We start from the raw sequence: 20208 nt of genomic DNA on the forward strand, positions 1-20208 counted from the left end.
GTGAAGACCTGAATGAGTTATGACTCCTTTAACACAAATTGTGGCAACTGAGCGGTCTTAAAGTACTTTAACTGCCTCCATGAGGTCATGTTCGGACAAAAGCTGTAACTGAAACTACCAGTGACAACAGCATCTAAGCAAATCAAACGTATTCAAAGACAACACTTACCCAATATGGCATAGTAAAAAGGGAACTGGGCAGGGTCAGTTGAATACTGGGGGAGTGCATAGAGACCACCAGGTAGGGAATTCCACAACAAGCGGTTTCTGGACACATGGGAGTCCACGCGGTCCTGGATGATCTGGATGGAAAACACAGAGGAAGTACAAAAGGAGAAGAAAACGTTAGAGGTGAAAGGAGTAGGCGAAGTGAGAAAGAGGGGAGGGAAAATGAGGTAGAGGAGTGAAGAGGTGAAGATATAAAGGTGTGACTAGATTGAAAAAGGTGTGATTAGTTAAATGATTTCCTGCTTTTCTGTTTATTTTACACACACTGCTTCCCAGATTTAAAATTTGACTCAAAAATGCCGCTCACAGAGCATCCATAACAGGGATAATTTGCCAATTTTCAACCAGTTTGCTGCATAACAATGTGGTCAGTTTGTGTAAATGAACTGTAGAAAACTTCCCTCCATCTTACTTCTTGTCCCTGGCAAAGGTGAATTTTTCACTGGCTCCTGGGCTGTTGCTGGAACGACAGCCCACTGCCACCACAGACACAAAGAGTATAGAAGCTGTAAAGCAGGCAGTGCTGATCAAGTATAACTCAAGAATCTATTGCTATATTGCCTATTTTTTTTACCTTCAATATCTATATTTTAGTGCACTGTTTTACTGCAATGAGAGAAAGTATTAACAGACAGTGGGTACCATACTGTCTCCTGTATTGTGACAAGTAAAATATAAAATATACATTATTATGTTAGCTTAAGTATTAGCTAAATATTGTCAAAAAGCCAAAAGCAAGGCTGATTTTGATACATGATAACATTTTCACGGCACAATCCCCCCCCACATGTTCCCTTACAATACTGTTTGGTATTAATCTTGAAGCCAAATCAAGTAAAAGCAAAGCTGGAAAAATAATTCTATTACTTCTGTATTTCTTTTTTCCATTGTTATATCTGATCTGGAAAAAAATAAATTGTCCATATGGGACTGAAGACACATCATATGGCTCATACACAGCCTTCCTCATGACAGCCTCTTTACACTTCTCCCTCTAGCTGCCGACATGTGATAATAGGTGGAAATAAAAGTAGCCAGCTGTTTAGCTGCAGCTGCTGCTCAGGGAACAGACCTGAGACACTTGAACTCATTCACTTGGGAGCATCAACTTGCTCCCAACATGAGGAGTCCATTAGTTATTTAGCTAAAATTATCCATCTGGCTTGTTAGTAAAGGTCAGGTTAGTAAGTTGAGTTTTAATGTGTGAGAAGCATTTTATTGTTGTCGCTGGTCAAGGTGGAGCTGATTTTAACTATGTTTTAGGGCTGTCAGAATACTGCATTAATTTGATTAATTAATCACAGAAAGAAAATAAGGCATTGAAAAAAAATTAACGCTGATTAATGGCGTTCAATGGTGCCCCCTTTGACCCAGTGCATGATTTAAGGCCACAGTGACTTTGTAACATGATGGATGAAGGCGAGACGATGCTGCCTGGCCCCATGAATGGAACATTTACATTTAAAAATCGCCCAGATGGAGCCGTTAATAGGAGCACCTTTCTTTGCAGTTTCTGCAGTAAGGAATTTTTGTACCATCGGACGCAAAGTATTTTGCAGTGAACCCTGAGGTCCGAGCTAGCACAGCCTCTGATGCTAGTGCTAGCAGTTAGCCTCCTCAAGCTACACTCGACCAGACGTTCAGATGCAAGCTAAGTGAGTCTACCTGTGACGACTAACTAACTCCTTTGCAAAATAGATTGCAATGGACAGCAGACCAGTTTGGGTGGTAGAGGACAGGAGGACAATTGTGCCCAAAATCCAGCAGCTTTACTACGACACATCTGCCAAAATTCATTTGAAGTGAAATTTTTAAAATACTCTTACAGCAAAAATTGATGTATATGATTAATTTAGATTAATTAGTTAATTAATTAATCTATAACAATATATTATAATGTAAATGTAAAATGTAAAATATTAATTTGTAAAGGAACTAGTAGCTTCCAATAAATGTGGTTGAGAAAAATGTACAATATTTCCCCCTGAACTGTAGAGGAGTATAAGTATTAAGAAGCATAAAATAGAAATACTCAACTATAATACCTCATATTTGTAGCTACTTAAAGTAGCAGTACTACTTGAGTAAATGTACATAAACAGACAAGACACAAACTCCTTGTGTCATGGCAGGAGTAAAAAACTGACCACAACAAAAATACAAACTGTGAGCGACACACACACACACACACTGTATTTGTGTTCCATTACTGAGGGATGAGAGGTGTTGACTGACGCTGGCAGAGGGATGATCATGTAGCCGGCCGGCTCAGGAGATGCTGAGTGACAAGCTTTTGTGGGATTTGAGTGAAAAAATGTCTTTCTTATGAGTAAGGCTCCACAACCACTGGCTCTGTCTTCTCTCCGCTTGTCACCAATTCAGGCAAAGAATTCAGGTCTCTGTCTGATGAACCCTGGCGGACTCTCTGCAGGTGTGACGGCTTCAAACCACTCTGTGCTAAAGGAGAGTTTTGACGCCATAGAAACAAGCTTTATCACATGGGTTTGAGATAAGCATGCACGAGTCTGTGAATACTAGTGTTAAACCTAAAGTACATAGGATTTTTTTAAGGCTCATCACTGGTATTTTTGTTTTAATGCCGACAACCAATTAAGCGACTGGAATTTTGTTTTGTATATACTTAATGACTTTTAAACAGTGGCATGAAAAATTGTGAATTACATTTAGCTTTTATATGAAGCAGATAACGGTCTGAATATTTAAATTCAATTATGTATTTTCAATGTATTTATTGACTGAAGTGACAATAAACTAGAGGATTTATTGTGAAGGTGTAAAGCATTAAAAAGAAGCAAAATGCTAAACTATTTTTTGATTTTTTTGTTGTTGTAATTTTTGATAATTAATTGATCTCAACCATAAGCAGCAATTTAAAAAACAAGCCTGCTTTAGTTTAAATAAAATATTTACTATGTTGAACTCTACTTTGACATCTATACAATACTGAAATCAAAGGATGAAAGAACAGTTTTTTTCAGGCATCCTGTTTTCTTTCCCCCTCTGACTTCAGAGCTGTCCACTGATCTGTGGAGAATTGGCACTTTCAGCCAGCTCTTAACACACACACACACACACACACACACACACACACACACCTCATGACACCAACTGTCAGCCTCGCAGTATGTGGGCCACTACAGTTATCAACAACGCCTCATTTCACTCATTTAGCCTGATGGCGTGCTGGCTCTGGGTTTTTGGCACATCTGGCCAGCAGTATACGGCTGTCACTGGGCTTCTGTCTAATTTCATACCCTGCTAGCGCTGGGCATTTGGGGGTGTCACTGAGGTGTTGTTTGTGCTGTGATTTTAACAGAAAAAAATGCTGCAATTGGAGAAATATTTGTCTTATTAAGCTGTAAGGTGAGGATACATTATAACATCAAGATTCTTGTGACTCATTTGTTGTTGCTTTTATCCAGTCAGATGGTTGAATGTCTGACAGCTACAGGTATGTAGACTGAATCCTTACCTTAATTTCAATATTTCAAATCATAAATAAACTTTTTTCAAATGATAAAATGATGAAAATATCAAAATCAAAAATTAAATTTGCTCTTCTTTTTCATCCAGAATCCGGATCAACTAAAGAACCAATAAGTTGCCGAAGTGTCAATTAAGCTGCCTGACCACTGAAAAGCTAATATATACATAGGCAATATAATCTAGTATAATATATGAAAACGGGACACTTCTTCCACATATTATTTTTTAACTACTAAATGTTTATTTTTTGTATAACTGCATTTTGTTTTTGGTGTCCTCATATATTTAAAAAATGAACCAATTTAATACAATCGTCATTGATTGTCTTAAAAATAGAGTGTGGATACCTGACCCAAACCCGACAGGACCTGATGGTTCAGGCCAGGTATGGAGAAATGCTTACAAATAATATTCGGGTCACATTTGGCCAAAAAAATTCGGATCTTCTGTCTGTGTTGGGCTACTTCTTGTTCAGTGCTGGGGTTTGTTATTTACATGACAACACATGAACGCAACACATAGGCTATTTTAAGATAGGATATTTTAAGAGTGTTTGCTTGCTAAAGATGGAGGATGTCAAACAAGTTATGTCAACTCCTAATGTAACCTGATGCTTGGTGTACTTGCTCTGGACATTCTGGCCTTTCCAGCTGGGAGCAGCAGTGAATGGAACTTCCACGTAGCTGGAAGATCGATCAAACAGAGGAGGAGAGAGCTGAAGCCATCCACGGTGGATGCTTTCACCTTCTTCCATGATAACCTCAAATAAACCACCATGGTTTACTCCACATCTGTTTAAGGTGGAGCTTTCAGTTCTAACATAATGCTGAATAGTTTAATGAATAACAATGCATCATATTCTAACTGTTAGATTGTTAGAGTAGAATATGAATCTGTAATGTATTCAGTAGCCTAACATGTCACTGTCAGGTACATGTAATTGTAGACCTACAATGTTTTTCCTGCATGTTGCTTGTTTTAGCCAACTTTTTTGTACATTATTTTGGGGTACAATTTACAAGGTGCTATGTGTGTAACAATGGTATAGGCAAGCTGTAACCAGGGCACCAACAATTGCACGACAGGGACAAACTCTGTGCTTCTGTACATTACATGCTGCAGATTTGGGCATATAAAACATTTGGGTTTGGGTCGTGCTTGGTTATTTTCTTGGGCTTGGGTCGGGTTTGAAGCGAAATAAGTCGAACTCATAAGCAATGAAAGACCCCCATACTCAGTCTCATAAATGCAGGGCTTGTCTGTCTGGCATGACCAGTAGCTTATGGTAGTTATTATTAACATAATGCTGTATAAGTCAGTACTGAGCCAGTTTACTGACTGTATAACTCTTCTGACCTTGTGCTACACTGTTTTTTAGCATTTAACATGATCCTGTAGTTGCTATTTGTGGCCATAGTTAATGTTCAGCAAAAGTTACACAAACTAACTTTAAATTAAAAAACTTGATTGTTTTGTTGATTGCACTTTAATATAACCCACTAAAGGACACAATAAATATGCCTACTTCAAATTTGAAAAAGGGATGCACCCCCGCAAAAAAATATACTAAAAGATTATAAATACAAAAACTAACACAAGATAATGACGTGTCTGATGCTGTTAAAGGTTTTCCATTAGTAAAAACATCACCTTTTCAATTATGATTAATTACAAAACTCTCAAACTGATGATTTTAAATCTCTAAGTGAAGTTCTTCAAAATATGTTCTGAATGACAATTAACCTCAAAATTATGTGGTGGGAAAACCACATAAATCATGCACTTTCACATCCTTTTCTACAACATTTTAACCAATAATCTGTGAACATAACACAGAAATTCTAATCTAATTCCAATGCAAGTAGCAAAGACTGATGTCCCATGTTAATAATTACATCACTAGATTTTGTTAAGGACACTAATCCCATGTAAACAAGCTGCAAGTCGAGCGGCGATACTGACTCCAGTGTTATTGCAATGATGGAAATAATGATGACAGAAAGTGATGATTGCAAACAATAATGTGCGTTACAATGGAGATCATAGCAATTGTGCTGATGTTTATGTGACGACGGTGGTGGTAATTAAGAGGATTATTATGTTCTGTGTCTGTATTCAGAGATGCTACAGAGAGCAAATAGTCCCTGAGGGCTGGAGTGAACTAACAACAACAGAGAATAAAATGAGAGGAGGAAGGTTCTTACACTCCAATGAGACAAGTTCATCGTCTGCACTCGAGCTAGTGAGGTCATTTAATGAGCCAGCCTCTAGCTTTTTGGTCTTGAGAGCAGGCAGATACACCCACACACACATAACTGCAGCCTCTCTAACCTGAGGGCTGCCATGGAGTACAGACCTCCTTCACATTTGGCACCTCACGCTGCCCCTTGTGCTCACATTGGGTTTAGATTTCAGGCATCAAAATGCTTTTTTTCCCGAAGTCTAAATGTCATGATAAAAATCAAACTTTTCTTCGTCAAAGTTTGTCAGATTCCTGAGTGCACCATTTCCCTCCTACCTAATATTTGCCAGTGACATTGGTTGTATTTCATTAAAGCTGTAGATAGTAACTTTTAGAAAAAATAGCTGTTGCCATATTTTCTAAAACTGTCACTATATTCACACAGCACTAAACTGGGCAGATAATGTGTGTAAAAAAGTTATATTCCTCTGCCTATTGCCTTGTGGCACTTCTAATGGCCTTACTGCACGGAGAAAAAACAACCAATCAGAGCAAATTTGTCTCTAATGCAGCTGTCAATCATGTCAATGGCTGCAAACTGTGGTCAAACTGTCAATCTAGGCAGTGCTGATCAAATATGAATCAAGATACTGTAACTGCATTGCCTAGTTCTCATCTCAGATATTTTCAGAAACATATTTTAGTGTACTGTTTAGCTGTAAAATGAGAAAGTTGGTCTGGCTGGTGGATAGTGCTTGGTACTTCAGTCAATTGTATCCAACGTGGCTGCTGTGTCACAAACGTTCTCATTTTACAGCTAAACTGTGCACAAAAATATGTCTCTGAAAACATTTCAGGTGGGAAATGGGCAACTCAGTAACAGGATACTGATACAAATTTGATCAGCGCCACCTAATTTGACGGTTAGAATGCAGTTTGCAGAGTGATTGACATGACTGACAGCTGTGTTAGAGACTCCTCAGCTCTGATTGGTTGTTTTTGGTTCACTGTGGTAGATTATAGCAAACAATAGGAAGAGGAGGGACGTGATTTTTCCCACAGTGTATCTGTCTCATGGACTTCTTTCAGAATATAATAACAGTTTCAGTATATATAACACAAAGTTACTGTCAAAGTTACCAACTGTAGCTTTCAGTATTTTTAAAAAGAAGATAAAACAAATGTAGATCTATGGTGTAAGATATTTTAATATTTCGCTTGTCCTTAGATGGCTTGTTAGATCTTTTTACTCTTCATATATTCAAGGATATCATTGAGCTGTAAACTTAAAACCATAAAAACTGCACTAATTAATATTTTTATATTAACAATGGATCAGATGATCTTGTCTGCAGATGCAGCAGGCGGCTAAAAAGCTCTGATACACCTATTGTGTGCTACCTGCTTGGCACCGAAGGGCAGACAACCAATGTTAGGGAGGAACTTGTTTAACATAGTAGATTTAACAGCTGGTGGCAGTTGGTAGAGACCAAAACAGATGCAAAAAAAAAAAAATAAAAAATAATTTTTAGAGGTGATGGTTCATCTTTTTTGAGTTGAGGTTGTATGAGGTACGTATCTATAGTCCATGTAGTACCTACAGTAGATGGCAGTTGGCATGCTCTCAGTTTGAAGACGCAGGCAGGAGTACAACAACGGAAGCTAAACTATGTAGTGATACCACTGCGGCAAGGACATGGCCTTCATATTTGGGACGCCTGCTCTACCTATTAAGCCACTGGGTGCCCCTGCAAGATGGATTTTCGCCACTTAAAAATGCCAGCTTAAAAAATATAACTATATCAGTCTAAGTGGATGCTATATTGAGAATATTTTTACATGCTTTGCTTGCTGCCAGCCAGCCTGGATCCTGAGAAAATACACCCCTGGGTCTTTGAGAAGTCAAAAATCCAAAGCTGGTGTTTATCATATTTCAGTTTGACTGGAGTTAAATATGTGCTGACTGGAACTTGGCTGAAAAATGCAGTTTTGTAAAAAGAAACACAAAGTAACACTGACCTTAAAAAACATAATCAAAAACTAGTTTTAAGGTGCCCTTGAGCAAGACAAACAACCCCCAATTACTTCAGCGGAGCTCTCTAGTTAATGTTAGAAGTGGTGGAGATGTATGAATATGAATCAGAACATTGTTGGAAGAGAGAGGGCACATTCAGCTAACCATCTTTGGATTAAAAAAGGTCAAAAACTATAACTGACAAGTGAAGAAAGATTTCTTGTAAAAGTTTATCTTTGAAAGGTGAGGCATAGCCTGCAGCAATGTACAGTCGAAGACAAGATGTAGCGTTTGGTTGATCAAATCAAGCTCTCCTGACAAAACTAAATCCAAAACTCCTATTAAGACCTCCTTTTCCAGTCTTACCTCCAGAGTAGTTAAGACGATTTTGGTTACAGAAGAAAAGTAGGCGTCCCAGAGGAACTGAGTCTGCTGGCGGAGAGCCAAGATCCTGTCACGGCCCACAGACCGGGTAATGGAGGGAACCTGGAGGAAGAGAAGACGGAAGAAAAGCCAGAGGACAAAGATGACAGTGAGATAGATTGAGTTAGATTTTAAACAATGTTGAGTGAGGGGATGAGAGCCGGTGTGTGGAAGAAAAAAAGCAAAAAGGCGGCAGACAGGTGGAGGAAGCATAAGTAATTATGTGGACGTGCAGAAAAGATTAGAGGAAATTCTTTTTCCCCTCAAGACTCTTTTTTCTTACATCTTACTCTGTCCATCACCTAATCCCCAGGACAGTTTGTTAACTAAACCACCTGCTGTCCATCTCTAATACTGTATTCACACCGTATAACAGATACTATTAGGTGTCTAGAAAGGGCCAAAAACAGATTTAAATCAATAAATGCTTCAGAGCAAACCCATACAGAAAATACAATACGTGTATGTATACTGAATTATACTTATATATTAAATATAAAATAAATAAAAGTAGAAACATATCTGTACATATATGAAAAATGAAACCTATAAGAAATTGGAACAATTACATATATTTCCGTATAAAAATATGTATGTTAATGTATGTATAATACATTTATTGCCATATATTTCACACACACATGTATTTTACACATGTATATATTAGTATAAATGTGTAATATCCAAACACACACACACACACACACACACACACACACACACTCTCATACTTCTGTCTTTGTGAGGACCCTTTTAACATAATGCATTCCCTTGCCTCTTACCCTAACCTTACCCATCACAACTAAATGCCCAACCCTAACCATAACTTAAACCTAACCTGAACCCTAAAACTAAGTCTTAACCCTCAAACAGGCCTTTGAAAAAGTGAGTACCAACCAAAATGTCCTCACTTTGCATAATGTCCTCACTCTGTTGCTGAAATATTTTTTTTGGTCCTCACTGTGTAGCATGTACAAATTCACACACACATATGCACATGCACGCATGGACACGCGTGCACACACACACACACACACACACACACACACACACACGTGTGCAAATACATATATTATTTCTGAACTGATGTTGGATACATGCTGATATTATTTATGTAAATACAAAAGATAGATGTACATGTTAAAATTAATTAGAAAAACATAAGCATAGAGAATATGTTGTTTTCATAAACTGTCAGAATACGGTCTGAAAAATAATCCATTCATTTATTTACCGCTTATCATAGTAAAGGTCATGGGGAGCTGAAGCCTATCCCAGCTGATATTTGGTGAGAAGCCCTACCATTAACATATATGGTTGCAAAATATATAATAATATTTAATATTTAGATATAGATATATACAGATATAAACTGAAATCTTCGTATATCGAGAGTATGCGACAATAATATTTAGCATTAGGGGCATATATAGAATATATTGCATTTCCTCCAGAGGAACAACTGTTTATGTTTTTTGGTGTGACATACACAGCTCTATCACATATGATCGGGTACAACTTCACTGACAACTTAAAAAAATAAAATAAAAATCTTTTTAAAAACTGGATGTTATTTAATACTTTCAGTTTTCATTCATACTGACACCACATGGAGTGACAAAATATGCACATTTCACACATTTATTCATTACTTCAGCTATTTTAGAGTCCCTGCTAAATAGTTTCTACACACTACCACTGGGAGCAACTGGAAAGAGTTAAATAAAAGAAGTACCCTGTGGGATTCAGGAAAAACTGCTTTAGAGTAGGACTACTTATTTATTATTCCTCAGTTAGGCTATTAAACTTTAGAAAACACTGAAAAATGCCCATCACGATTTTCCAGAGTGCTAAGTGACTTAAACTTGCTTTATTTGACGGATCAATCCTTTATTTCAGCACTACAGTGGAGATCATTTGTCAAATAAATCTAGTTGTTGTTACTTTTATAATATTATACCACAAAACCTAAAAGTAAGAGTAGGATTCAAGATTCAGTGACTGCAATGTTTTCTCTCTGTGGTATTAAAGCAACTTGCTGTACATCATATAATGCTCTACAAAGGTATTATTGATGGTTCATTCATTTTCTTTGGATAAATATCAAGTGACAACAAATCATTCAGTTGTGTTTTTGTCAACTGGCTTCATAGGACTTCTGCCACAGCAGTGTACCCACAAACTCTGAAGACCTGCCAGGAGCCCAGATATCTTGTTCCTGGTGCTCCAGAGGGAAGCTGAGGTCCCAGCTCACATTGTCATGGAGGACATGAGCAGCTGGCTTGTGCCTTGCAGCAGTAATCACCCTCGGGGAAAGGCAGTGAAGGGATGAAATCAAGAGAGACAAGGATCCTGCCAACCTGACCAGGGAGCTAAACATCCTGATGTGCCAAGGAAGATGGAGCAGGACGCTCTCTTGATGCTCAGTTTGGAGAAAAACAAACTACCTTCTTGATGAGGTCAGACATGACCTTATCTGCCCCGCTCAGCTTGATAATGAAGCCGAAGAGGGATTGAGTTGCGTTGTAGCCAATGTTCCTGAAGAGCCTCACATCATCAGCCCTGAAGAGGTGGTGGATCTGGAGCCCAGGACCCTTCTGGTGTTCTGGCCATGAACCCAAAACCTCTTGACTGAAAGATAAAGTGCCAACACAGGCAGTGGAATAGTGACTCATGCTGCAAATATCAGTTTGTTGGGAGCAACCAGAGCTGAAATGATGGTTGTCATCCAGGGACTTTCAGTCAGAGAGTCCTGAGCTGCTTGGCTTCATCTCTCATGTTGTGACCAATGAGCTTCTCATCATGTTTCAGGACTTCTTGAAGCCTTTTGAGACAGCTGCAAACAAGGATGAGCCTGTCTTGGATGTTCTCAACTCATTTTCCACTAAAATAATACCCAGATGTTTTGTACTTCCTGTCATGTTTATACATCAACCCACCACCGTTTGCATATAGTCTCTTTCAAATGACATACACTATGTCTATACTGTCATCTATTGTTCATCCCCTTCAGTTGTAAAAGCTCTGGAATACCTGCAGACTGCCTTTGATGTTGTTCAGACCCACTTAACTCAACTTAAGCTGGTGTTAAATGCAGAAAAATCCAAATTCACACTTTTTTCAAAAGGCAAAGAGTTTCAATCTGATCTTCCAAGGATCTCAACTACTCAAGGGATTGAAACTGAAATGGTTACAACGTACAAGTATTTAGGTTTCATCATTGATCAGAACTTGTCTTTCAAATCACATATTGAAAACCTTGTCTCCAAGCTGAAGGTTAAATTGGGTTTCTTTTTTTTAGAAACAAATCTAATTTCTTCCTTCAGGCAAGGAGACACTTGATATCTGCAACTTTTTTACCTCATGAATACTTTCATACCTTCATGAATGCCCTTGACTAGTGCCTAATAAAGTTAGACACTGTATACCTTTGTGCTTTGTGCTTAATTGCAGGTTGTGGAAATCACATACACCACTGTACTCTATATGTCACTGCTAAATGGCCGCCTTTGTATGTCCGCAGGCTCAAGCACTGGTTGTTTTTTAATGTATAAATCTATTCTTGGCCTGGTTCCCTCTTATCTGTCTACATACATGTGTAGAAACCAAAACCAATATGGCCTTCGCTCTTAGAATATTCTACAAATGCTGCTTCCAAGGGTGAGAACAGAACTCGGCAAAAACAACTTTTAAATATGCTGCGCCTTCGTCCTGGAATTATCTACAGAAGGATCTGAAACTGGTAGAGCTGATCACTGTGGAGGAATTTTAAAGGATCAAGAAATTAGCTCTTTTAGTCACTAGCTATGTTTCCATCCAAAAGTGATTTGAATCATTGGGAAATGTGCAGTAAAAGAAATACAAATCCTGTGTGTTTCCATTAAATGTACGGACTTTGGTGAAAACTACGAACTCACACGAGTTTTCCACAGAACCGAAAACAAAAGAAGTCAGGCATTCTTCTTCTTCTACGTTTTCTGGCGGTTGGTAACCAGCTTGTAAATGCATTACTGCCTTCCCAACCCGGAGTGTGGATATCACCATGGAGAGAGGTGCACTACGTCAGACTTAATTCGAACATAACTGTTTCCATCCCCCGTTTTGCGAATCAACATTTTTTCGAATCAACCAAAACCCGGCTAAAGTGAGCGTATTTTAGTTTGTGCGAATCAGCGCGTTCAGTTCCAATCAGTGCGTTTCCATCATAATTTTCCGATGCGATACTTCTAGATGCGCATCTAAACAGGCTGACGGAAACATGGCTAATGTGATTTTTCCTAAATCATTTTAGAAATTGTACTTACATCATATTTGTTCTTGTCCCAGACCTTATATTCCATGTCAATTGGATACTGTGATATTTTATTCATTTGTTGGGTGTGGCAGTTGTATATGTCTGTTTGCCTTGTTGTAACTTGTGATGATGTTTTATGCTGCCCTCTTGGCCAGGTCACTCTTAAAAAGAAGATTTTTAATCTTAGTGAGGCTTTTACCTGGTTAGATAAAAAGTATATATGTACGCAGGTTTACGCAACAAAAGCACGTGGTTAGGTTTAGGAAAAAAGAACAGGGTTTGGCTTTATAACCTTACAGGAGGCGAGCACTGCTCTCTCAGGTGAAACCCAGTATTTGTTGGACCATCCACCCGCTACACTTGGACTTTCACTGGGTTAATTTTCGTTCTTGTCCCACCATGTTTCCCCCTGATGCCAGTAACTGCATCTGCAGCCATGATAACCCCACAGAGCAGTAAAACCTATCCCTGTAATATTATAAACAACTGTGCAGTGAAAATAACTTGGAAATAAAGAGTGAAAACAATGCACCAATGTCCTGCTCTGTGAGTATACACAATAACAGGTTAAAGAACAAAGTAGCTCTGTTGCATATGAAGCAGATTTTAATAGTATTTAATTTGATTCTCACATCTATTTAACTACTTGACTGTACAAGATAAATGCTAACTTCCCAGTTTTGTTTGTAAAAACTGAAAAAGAAAAATCCAAATGAAGAGTGTGAAGACACACTATAGGTGGTTGTGTTGCTGTCATGACGTCAGCGGGATCTGTTGACAGCAGAGCGAGTTTTAATTGTTCGGCTCTCTGAGGTGGAATATAAACAACACCAATCAAATCAGCTCACTTCTCTTCCCCCCGATTGACTCTAATAGTGTTTATGTTTCTCAGCAGGGGCATTGTGTGTGTGTGTCTGTGAATTTGTGTGTGTGGCTGTCTGTGTGTGTGTTGTGCATGTCTCCTCTCCACAGGGGGAATAGAAACTCTACATATTAAACAGCCAGGTATTGCAGTTCTCAGTGATGTAATTGAAAGTAATGAGATTCAACTCTCTCAGCAGGTGTTCCAGCTCCGATGTTGTGTTGAACAGTGTGTGCATGTGTGTGTGTGTGTGTGAAGAAGAAAAAAAAGGAAGACAAAGAGGGCAAGCATTCAGAATCTGTTTACCGACTGGAAACATGTTTGTCATTGTATTTTTATGATACTGTACAGATGTTGTCTTCTACACCTAATAACTAAAAGGTTTCTGGGTATCTCAATGCTTTTAATGACTGTTTTTGAGCTGACAGTGCAATAAAGCCCAAATCCTGAGAATGAAGGAGTACTCTGACATTTATTTTCCAGAAACTGATTGAACTCTTGCCACCTTACCAGCTGTCTTAGGGCTGCGGGAAACAAATGAAACTGTTTCAAGGTGTCCTCAAAGTCTGGGAAGCTTTGCTTGATAAAAAAACTACGAGTGCCACACCCATTAACCTGCTCTGTATAATCAGTATTGATCAAGGCTTACACAAAAGCACGAGTGTACATGTAAAAAGCCTTTTTGTATCTAACATCATAAAGGCAAATTAGTTAAATGTAAAATATGAGACACTGCATATAAACATGTTAACAAATTGGCATGTCTCAAATGTTATTTCATGTTGATATAAAGTATATTTCTTGTGAAAACATGAATTCTTGATGTGCTTTTGAGATAAACATTTTTTTATGACCCATATGTTCGATATGCTCTTTGTTAATTATGAGTATCAGTGAATCTATTGATTTGTTTTTTTAATAAATGCATTTATCGTTGTGTCTATAAAATGAAACTAGAGAAAAATGTCCACGAAGTCCAGGGCGACATCTTCAAACTGCTTGTTTTGTCTGTCCAACTGTCTCAAACACAGATATTTAATCTACATGGATACAGAATTAAAAGGAAACTATATTTGGAAAAGCTGGAGCCAGAGATTTTTGGGCATTTTTATTGATGAATTGACCATTTAATCTATCATCAAATCCATCTAGCAAGCATCAGCGTGGAGTCCAAAGGATATTACAGGGTTCTTTCCTTAGCAGCCAAGCCAGTAGCACAATGTAGACTTTAACATACCAGACCCCTGAGGGTACATTACTGACAGCTATTTTGCTTGTCTTTATATAATTGCAACATTTACCAGAGGATGTTTATTCATGTATTCATTTAACTGAAAGTAGTCAGAGAGCTCATGGGATGTAGCGAACTTGCCGCTCTCACACAGTGGGTGAAAGAAATGACACTGATACTATGTGCTCTAATGTCGTAGTAACGGTGCACTCAGGTAAAGCTCCATCATTGTTCAAAGTACACTGTATCACTATACACTGCTGTACCATATCGGTCCCAAACGTACATTTTGTAAACAGTTACCCCCTTAGCTCCTACAGCTTTGCACAAGTTAGATTTAATACTTTTTAGGACTTTTTAATGCCACTCGGAATGAAGTGTAGAGCCGACTTTACAACAACCAAAACTGAAAAAACAACAAAAAACATAAACCGACAGCTGTTACTAAGGGTTGATAACAATTTTGCCCAAATGTGTATTGTAACGTAAGGCGTAAGACTTTTTTGTCTTGTGGTGAAGATGAGGCATTTGTTGGATATAGAATGTTATCACCTAATCATAATATCCTGTAAGAGATTTGAGTAAAATTCTGTCATAATTAGAGTATGAATTCTTGAGTTATGGCTAGAAATTTGTTTTGTGAGGTCACAGTAACATTGACCTTTAACCTTCAAATTCTAATCAGTTCATTGCTAAGTCCAGGTGAACATTTCAACAAAATTTGAAGAAATTCCCTCAATGTGTTCTTTAGACACTGCGTTCAAGAGAATGAGACGGACGCAAGGTCACATTGACCTTGACCTTTGACCACCAAAATTAAATCAGTTAAGTCCGAGTGAATGTTTGTGCCAACTTTGAAAAAAAATAAATCCCTCAAGGTGTTCTTGTGATATTGCATTCACATGAATAGGATGGACGGAAGGCTGGATGGACAGACAACCTAAAAGCATAATGCCTCTGGCTACGGCCATAAACTTTATTTTCCTCATACTGTCAGTGCTGGAACACCTGGATTCACCCTTTGTCTGAAACACTATTTTAGCACCTTTCTTTTTAAGCCCCATCTCCATAAAAAGCTCAGTCTGTTCTGACTGGTCAGCAGCTCTGTCTTGTGCATCTTGGCATCTCTACACTGTCATAGCAGCTGGGGAATTACTGTAATGGAGCATACTGGCACTTTCTACCTTATAAAAATTCACCAATTAAAGCTTCAAAAGACAACTGGACATGTTCCAGCGGGTATATGAGCCGAAATCAGGGAGAAATAGTAACATCAGAAACCAAAATTACAGGTTTCCCTGAAGTTAGCATGTAGCTACATGTAGCAGTGTAGGCTACATAATGTAAATACTTGCGGTAACATGCCTGGAGCAGATGAAGCCTGGGGTTTTTGCTCACAGGAATTACTTTTACATATATCCACCTCATTATTTGAAACTTTGTTCACGTTTAATACAGACATCTAACATTATAACATTATTTATATGAAAGAAAATAAGGAAAAGCGTAACAGGTCCCCTTTAAAATGTGCCAGAGGTGTGTTCAAGTGTGTTGCTCTCACCATATGGTGAAAACTGCGTGCAAAGCAGTCATTGTGCCTTTCATTTTATTAGATTTGTACAACCAAATTTCAGTATTCATCCTTTTCATACCTATATAGCCATTAATTTCTCATATGTCTGCATCAACACAAAGCAAATTAATGGGGGAAAAAATGCTTGTTTTGTTCAACCTCTGTGATGAATGTGCACACCATTTTCACCCTGTCAAAACATTATACTTGCTTTACACGCATTATCTAAACCAACAATTAGCGCGCTTTTAGATAGATGGCCTTGTTTTGTTGAAGGGAGCAGACTACACAACAAAAACCTCTTACAACATTAGCGCGTCATTGTGGCTCTCAGTAATGTTTAATGATAAAAAAAAGATGCTTTATTTCATCTAAAAGCCAAGTTTGTGATACTTTTAATGATGGCTTGTCCGTTATTGTGTGAATCACAGAGGAAAATAAAACTGAAATCACTGCTAGGTGCTTATAGAGGGGCTGATAGGGGACGCATTAATTAAAGGCACGCACACACACACTTTCACACCTCTGCGCTGTCCAGGCGTGCATAAGGGTCACGCAGGTGGCACGAAGAAATATGAAGAGTAATTAAGGAGTGTAAATATCACAAGTTCTGCCCGCTGCTGTAATTAAAAGGAACAGAAGGAGATCCAATTGCAGAATAATCCGTCTTAGATAAAAATAGTTCCTGGCGGAGGTGTGAGTGAATGTGAATATCACAGCTGTCATGTCAGAATGAAAAAAAGAATTTACTAAGAGGCACATGACTGTGATAAGATATCTCTCTCTTCTTGAACTGAGTATCTACATGTCATTTATATGTTCATAGATGCCAACAGTTAATTATACAGTCTGAGCTGAAATTAAAACAAATCCTCATATTGATGATACTCAGCTCTCAGTTATTCTGGTTGCTTTCTTGCTCAGAAACCCATCTATTGTTTCATGGTGTGACTGAACCAAGCCTGAATCACTGTTTATCAAAGAAAAGTCTGTTTCTTTACAGTTTGGAGCACACATCTGTTCCCAGAAATTTTCACAGCACTTCCTGATCTATGTGTTGTGCTGCTGTGTTTGAATCAGCCCCAGCTGGGTCTTTGTGATTGCCCAAGGGGGATCTGGAGCCAGAGATGACAATTATATTGAGGGAAGACGTTAGCATTTCACCACCCAGACACTGAATTAACCCCTGCTGAAAGGGCACATTTTATCTTTTTATGCTGTAGAGTGTGAGGAAGATTTGCCTTCCTCATCCAAGTTACTTGGCGGTAGTTTTCACCAATCTGCTTCCAGGGTTTAAAACAAGGAGTGTATATAAAGATAGACAATGTGTCTCCACTTCCTCCCACTGTAGAATTATGAAGCCAAAAATCCTGAATACAGCCGCCACTATCTTGTGCTGGTTACGTCATTTGGAGCCAGAGTCTGCACAGTAATGATCACTGTAGTACTGAGTTCCACCCGTCCAACCAAACGGGAACGGCACCATTGATTGCGAGCACACTGACCAGCACATACAGCTATGAATCATGACATCTGACCCTCTTTTTATAGCATCAAATAAATAGTGATTACCAAACTATCAGGAAAACAGAATTTCTGCGGTTTTATGCCTCCATGAACCCATCATATTGCGAGAACATGGATGCTTCACATGCAGCAGCACAGAAGATAATCTATATATTATAGTCTATACAATCAGCACAGTTTCAAGGCTGACACCTAAAATTAGTGTCACCAATTCAGTATCTAACAAAATGTCTTCCCTTCTGTTCCTGAGTTATGATGCTGAGAAATGGCCAGAAAAGTGTTTTTGCATAACCTTGATGTCACAGTAAAGCTGACCCTTGACCTTTTGGATAATTCATTATTTTTATCTTAGGAGACGTTTGTGTGAAATTTTGTTATAAATAGCTAAGTAATTCCTGAGTTATGGCAAAAATGTGTTTTGTGAGGTCACAGTGATCTTGACCTTTGACCATCAAATTCTAAGCAGCTCATTGTTGAGTCCAAGTGGACGTTTTTGCCAAAGCTGAAGATATTCCCTCAAGGTGTTCCTAAGGTACTGCATTCAAGAGAATGAAACAGATGAGGTCACTTTGAACTTGACCTTTGACAACCAAATTCTGACTGGTTCATCCTTGACTCAAAGTGGATGTTTGTGCCAAATTTGAAGAAAATCACCTCAAGGTGTTTTTGAGATATCGCATTCACAAGAGTGAGATGGACACAAGTTCACGGTGACCTTGACCTTGGAACCTTGACCACCAGAATCTAATCAGTTTATCCTTGAGTCCAAGTCAAAGTTTGTGCCAAATTTGAAAAAAAAATTCCCTCAAGGCATTCTTGCGATATTGTGTTCACAAGAATAAGACAGATGACTTCATTTTGACCTTGACCTTTGACCCATGACCACCTGAAAGGAATCAGTTCATTGTTAAGTTTGTGCTTAAGCTGAAGAAATTCCCTCAAAGCATTCTTGAGATATTGTCAGGATGGAGGCTTAATGAACACTTGAACACACATCCGCTGCATAAGAACTATCTAAAATGTCAGAAATCATCTTTAGAAAAAAAAAATTGACGTGGAGTGTGATTTTTTTAGTTCAGCTCATGTCCAATGTCCCAATATGGGGCAGGATTTATCACCTGTACTGCAGCTGGCCACCAGGGGCGATCAAGATGTTTGGCCTTTTTTTGGGTTGAGCTGTTGTGTCCTCCATCTTTATTATACAGTCTATAGTTGGAAATACGTGAGAGCTACGTGGAGCTCAGCTCCTCTGGAAAAGAAATGGGCTCCCCAGGAAGCCTTATTTGAGAAATTTAGGAGCTCTAAATATTATATTCTTTGCTTCCACGGTTTCTTTTTCTATATACATTTTTTTTTCAGTTCATTTAGGTTCCTAAAACTCACAATAGACTACCAGTAAGCACTTGTCAATATGATAATTTGTGTCTAGTGAAGAAAGTAACACAAACCATTGCCTGTCCACTGTGCATCAGCCTTTTTTATTGTCCAGCCGAGAGTGATTAGAAGAACATTTCAACTTTGTCCCAGGCTAAATTTTCTTTGCATGAATTGAAATGTATTGATTTTTTTTTTTTTTTTTTTTACATGTAGGCTGGCACAATTAAGTGTATGCATGCGCATTTGTACAGTATACCACCCTCCCACCCTCCCCCAAAAGCCATAGTGTAATTCAAACACTGCCTCCACATGTCTACATCCACATATCTGCTGTAATTTATGGAGCCTTGAAAGTCCTGAAAGGTCACACATTTTATTTTGTGTGTACAAGTTATTATCTTGTGGGAGCACATTATTATCTTGTGAGTTAGCCTACGATGTTGGGCACAAGAGATACCAACATATCACTTTTGGGACTTCAGGGGGTCTGCAGTAATTGTATAATGTAATACCAAGTCAGTTTCTTTCTATCTGTTATCACTGTCCCTTCTTTGTATATTCTCTCCTGTATTCTTGCTGTAAAACAGATCTATTCTTCCATTCCTCCATCATGTTTTGTACCTGTAACAGAAGTCTCTCATCTCCAATGATGGCGGCTTTCCTCCAGTCGATGACCTCAGAGAAGGGAAGCTCCCAGCCGTTACTCAAAATAACTGGGATACAAGCCGCCTGTTAGGAAAAACAGAAAAGACAGAAAAAGAAATCATTCTTTCTGGGAGTTGAATTAATGGTAGCGGGCAGCGAGTGAACTTTACATTATGGGTGTAGGAACGTAAATAAGTAGTCAAACATCATCAGTGTTCACATTAATAAAACTATTTTTAGAGATTGATTGAGATACTTTTCAAAGTATTGGGTGTTACTGTTAGTTTGCAACAACTTATGTATCATGTTTTTCTGTCAGAGGAATGTTTTGTCTCAAAGAAGAAA

The 20208-nt window shown here is 38.4% G+C and overlaps 1 protein-coding gene across 2 annotated transcripts in view; it reads right to left on the reverse strand.

Annotated features, from left to right (window-relative positions):
- Positions 1-20208, reverse strand: part of LOC126399224 (exostosin-1) — a 388340-nt gene that overhangs the window by 50848 nt on the left and 317284 nt on the right. For both annotated transcript variants that reach the window (XM_050059081.1, XM_050059080.1), the window contains 3 exons: positions 19840-19947; positions 8298-8417; positions 170-302 (listed from right to left, as the gene is read on the reverse strand). In XM_050059081.1, coding sequence (XP_049915038.1) covers positions 170-302; positions 8298-8417; positions 19840-19947 — 361 coding nt within the window. The remainder of the gene's footprint in view (positions 1-169; positions 303-8297; positions 8418-19839; positions 19948-20208) is intronic.

Source organism: Epinephelus moara, chromosome 12 (genome assembly GCF_006386435.1).
Source record: "Epinephelus moara isolate mb chromosome 12, YSFRI_EMoa_1.0, whole genome shotgun sequence".
Classification (NCBI taxonomy): domain Eukaryota; kingdom Metazoa; phylum Chordata; class Actinopteri; order Perciformes; family Serranidae; genus Epinephelus; species Epinephelus moara.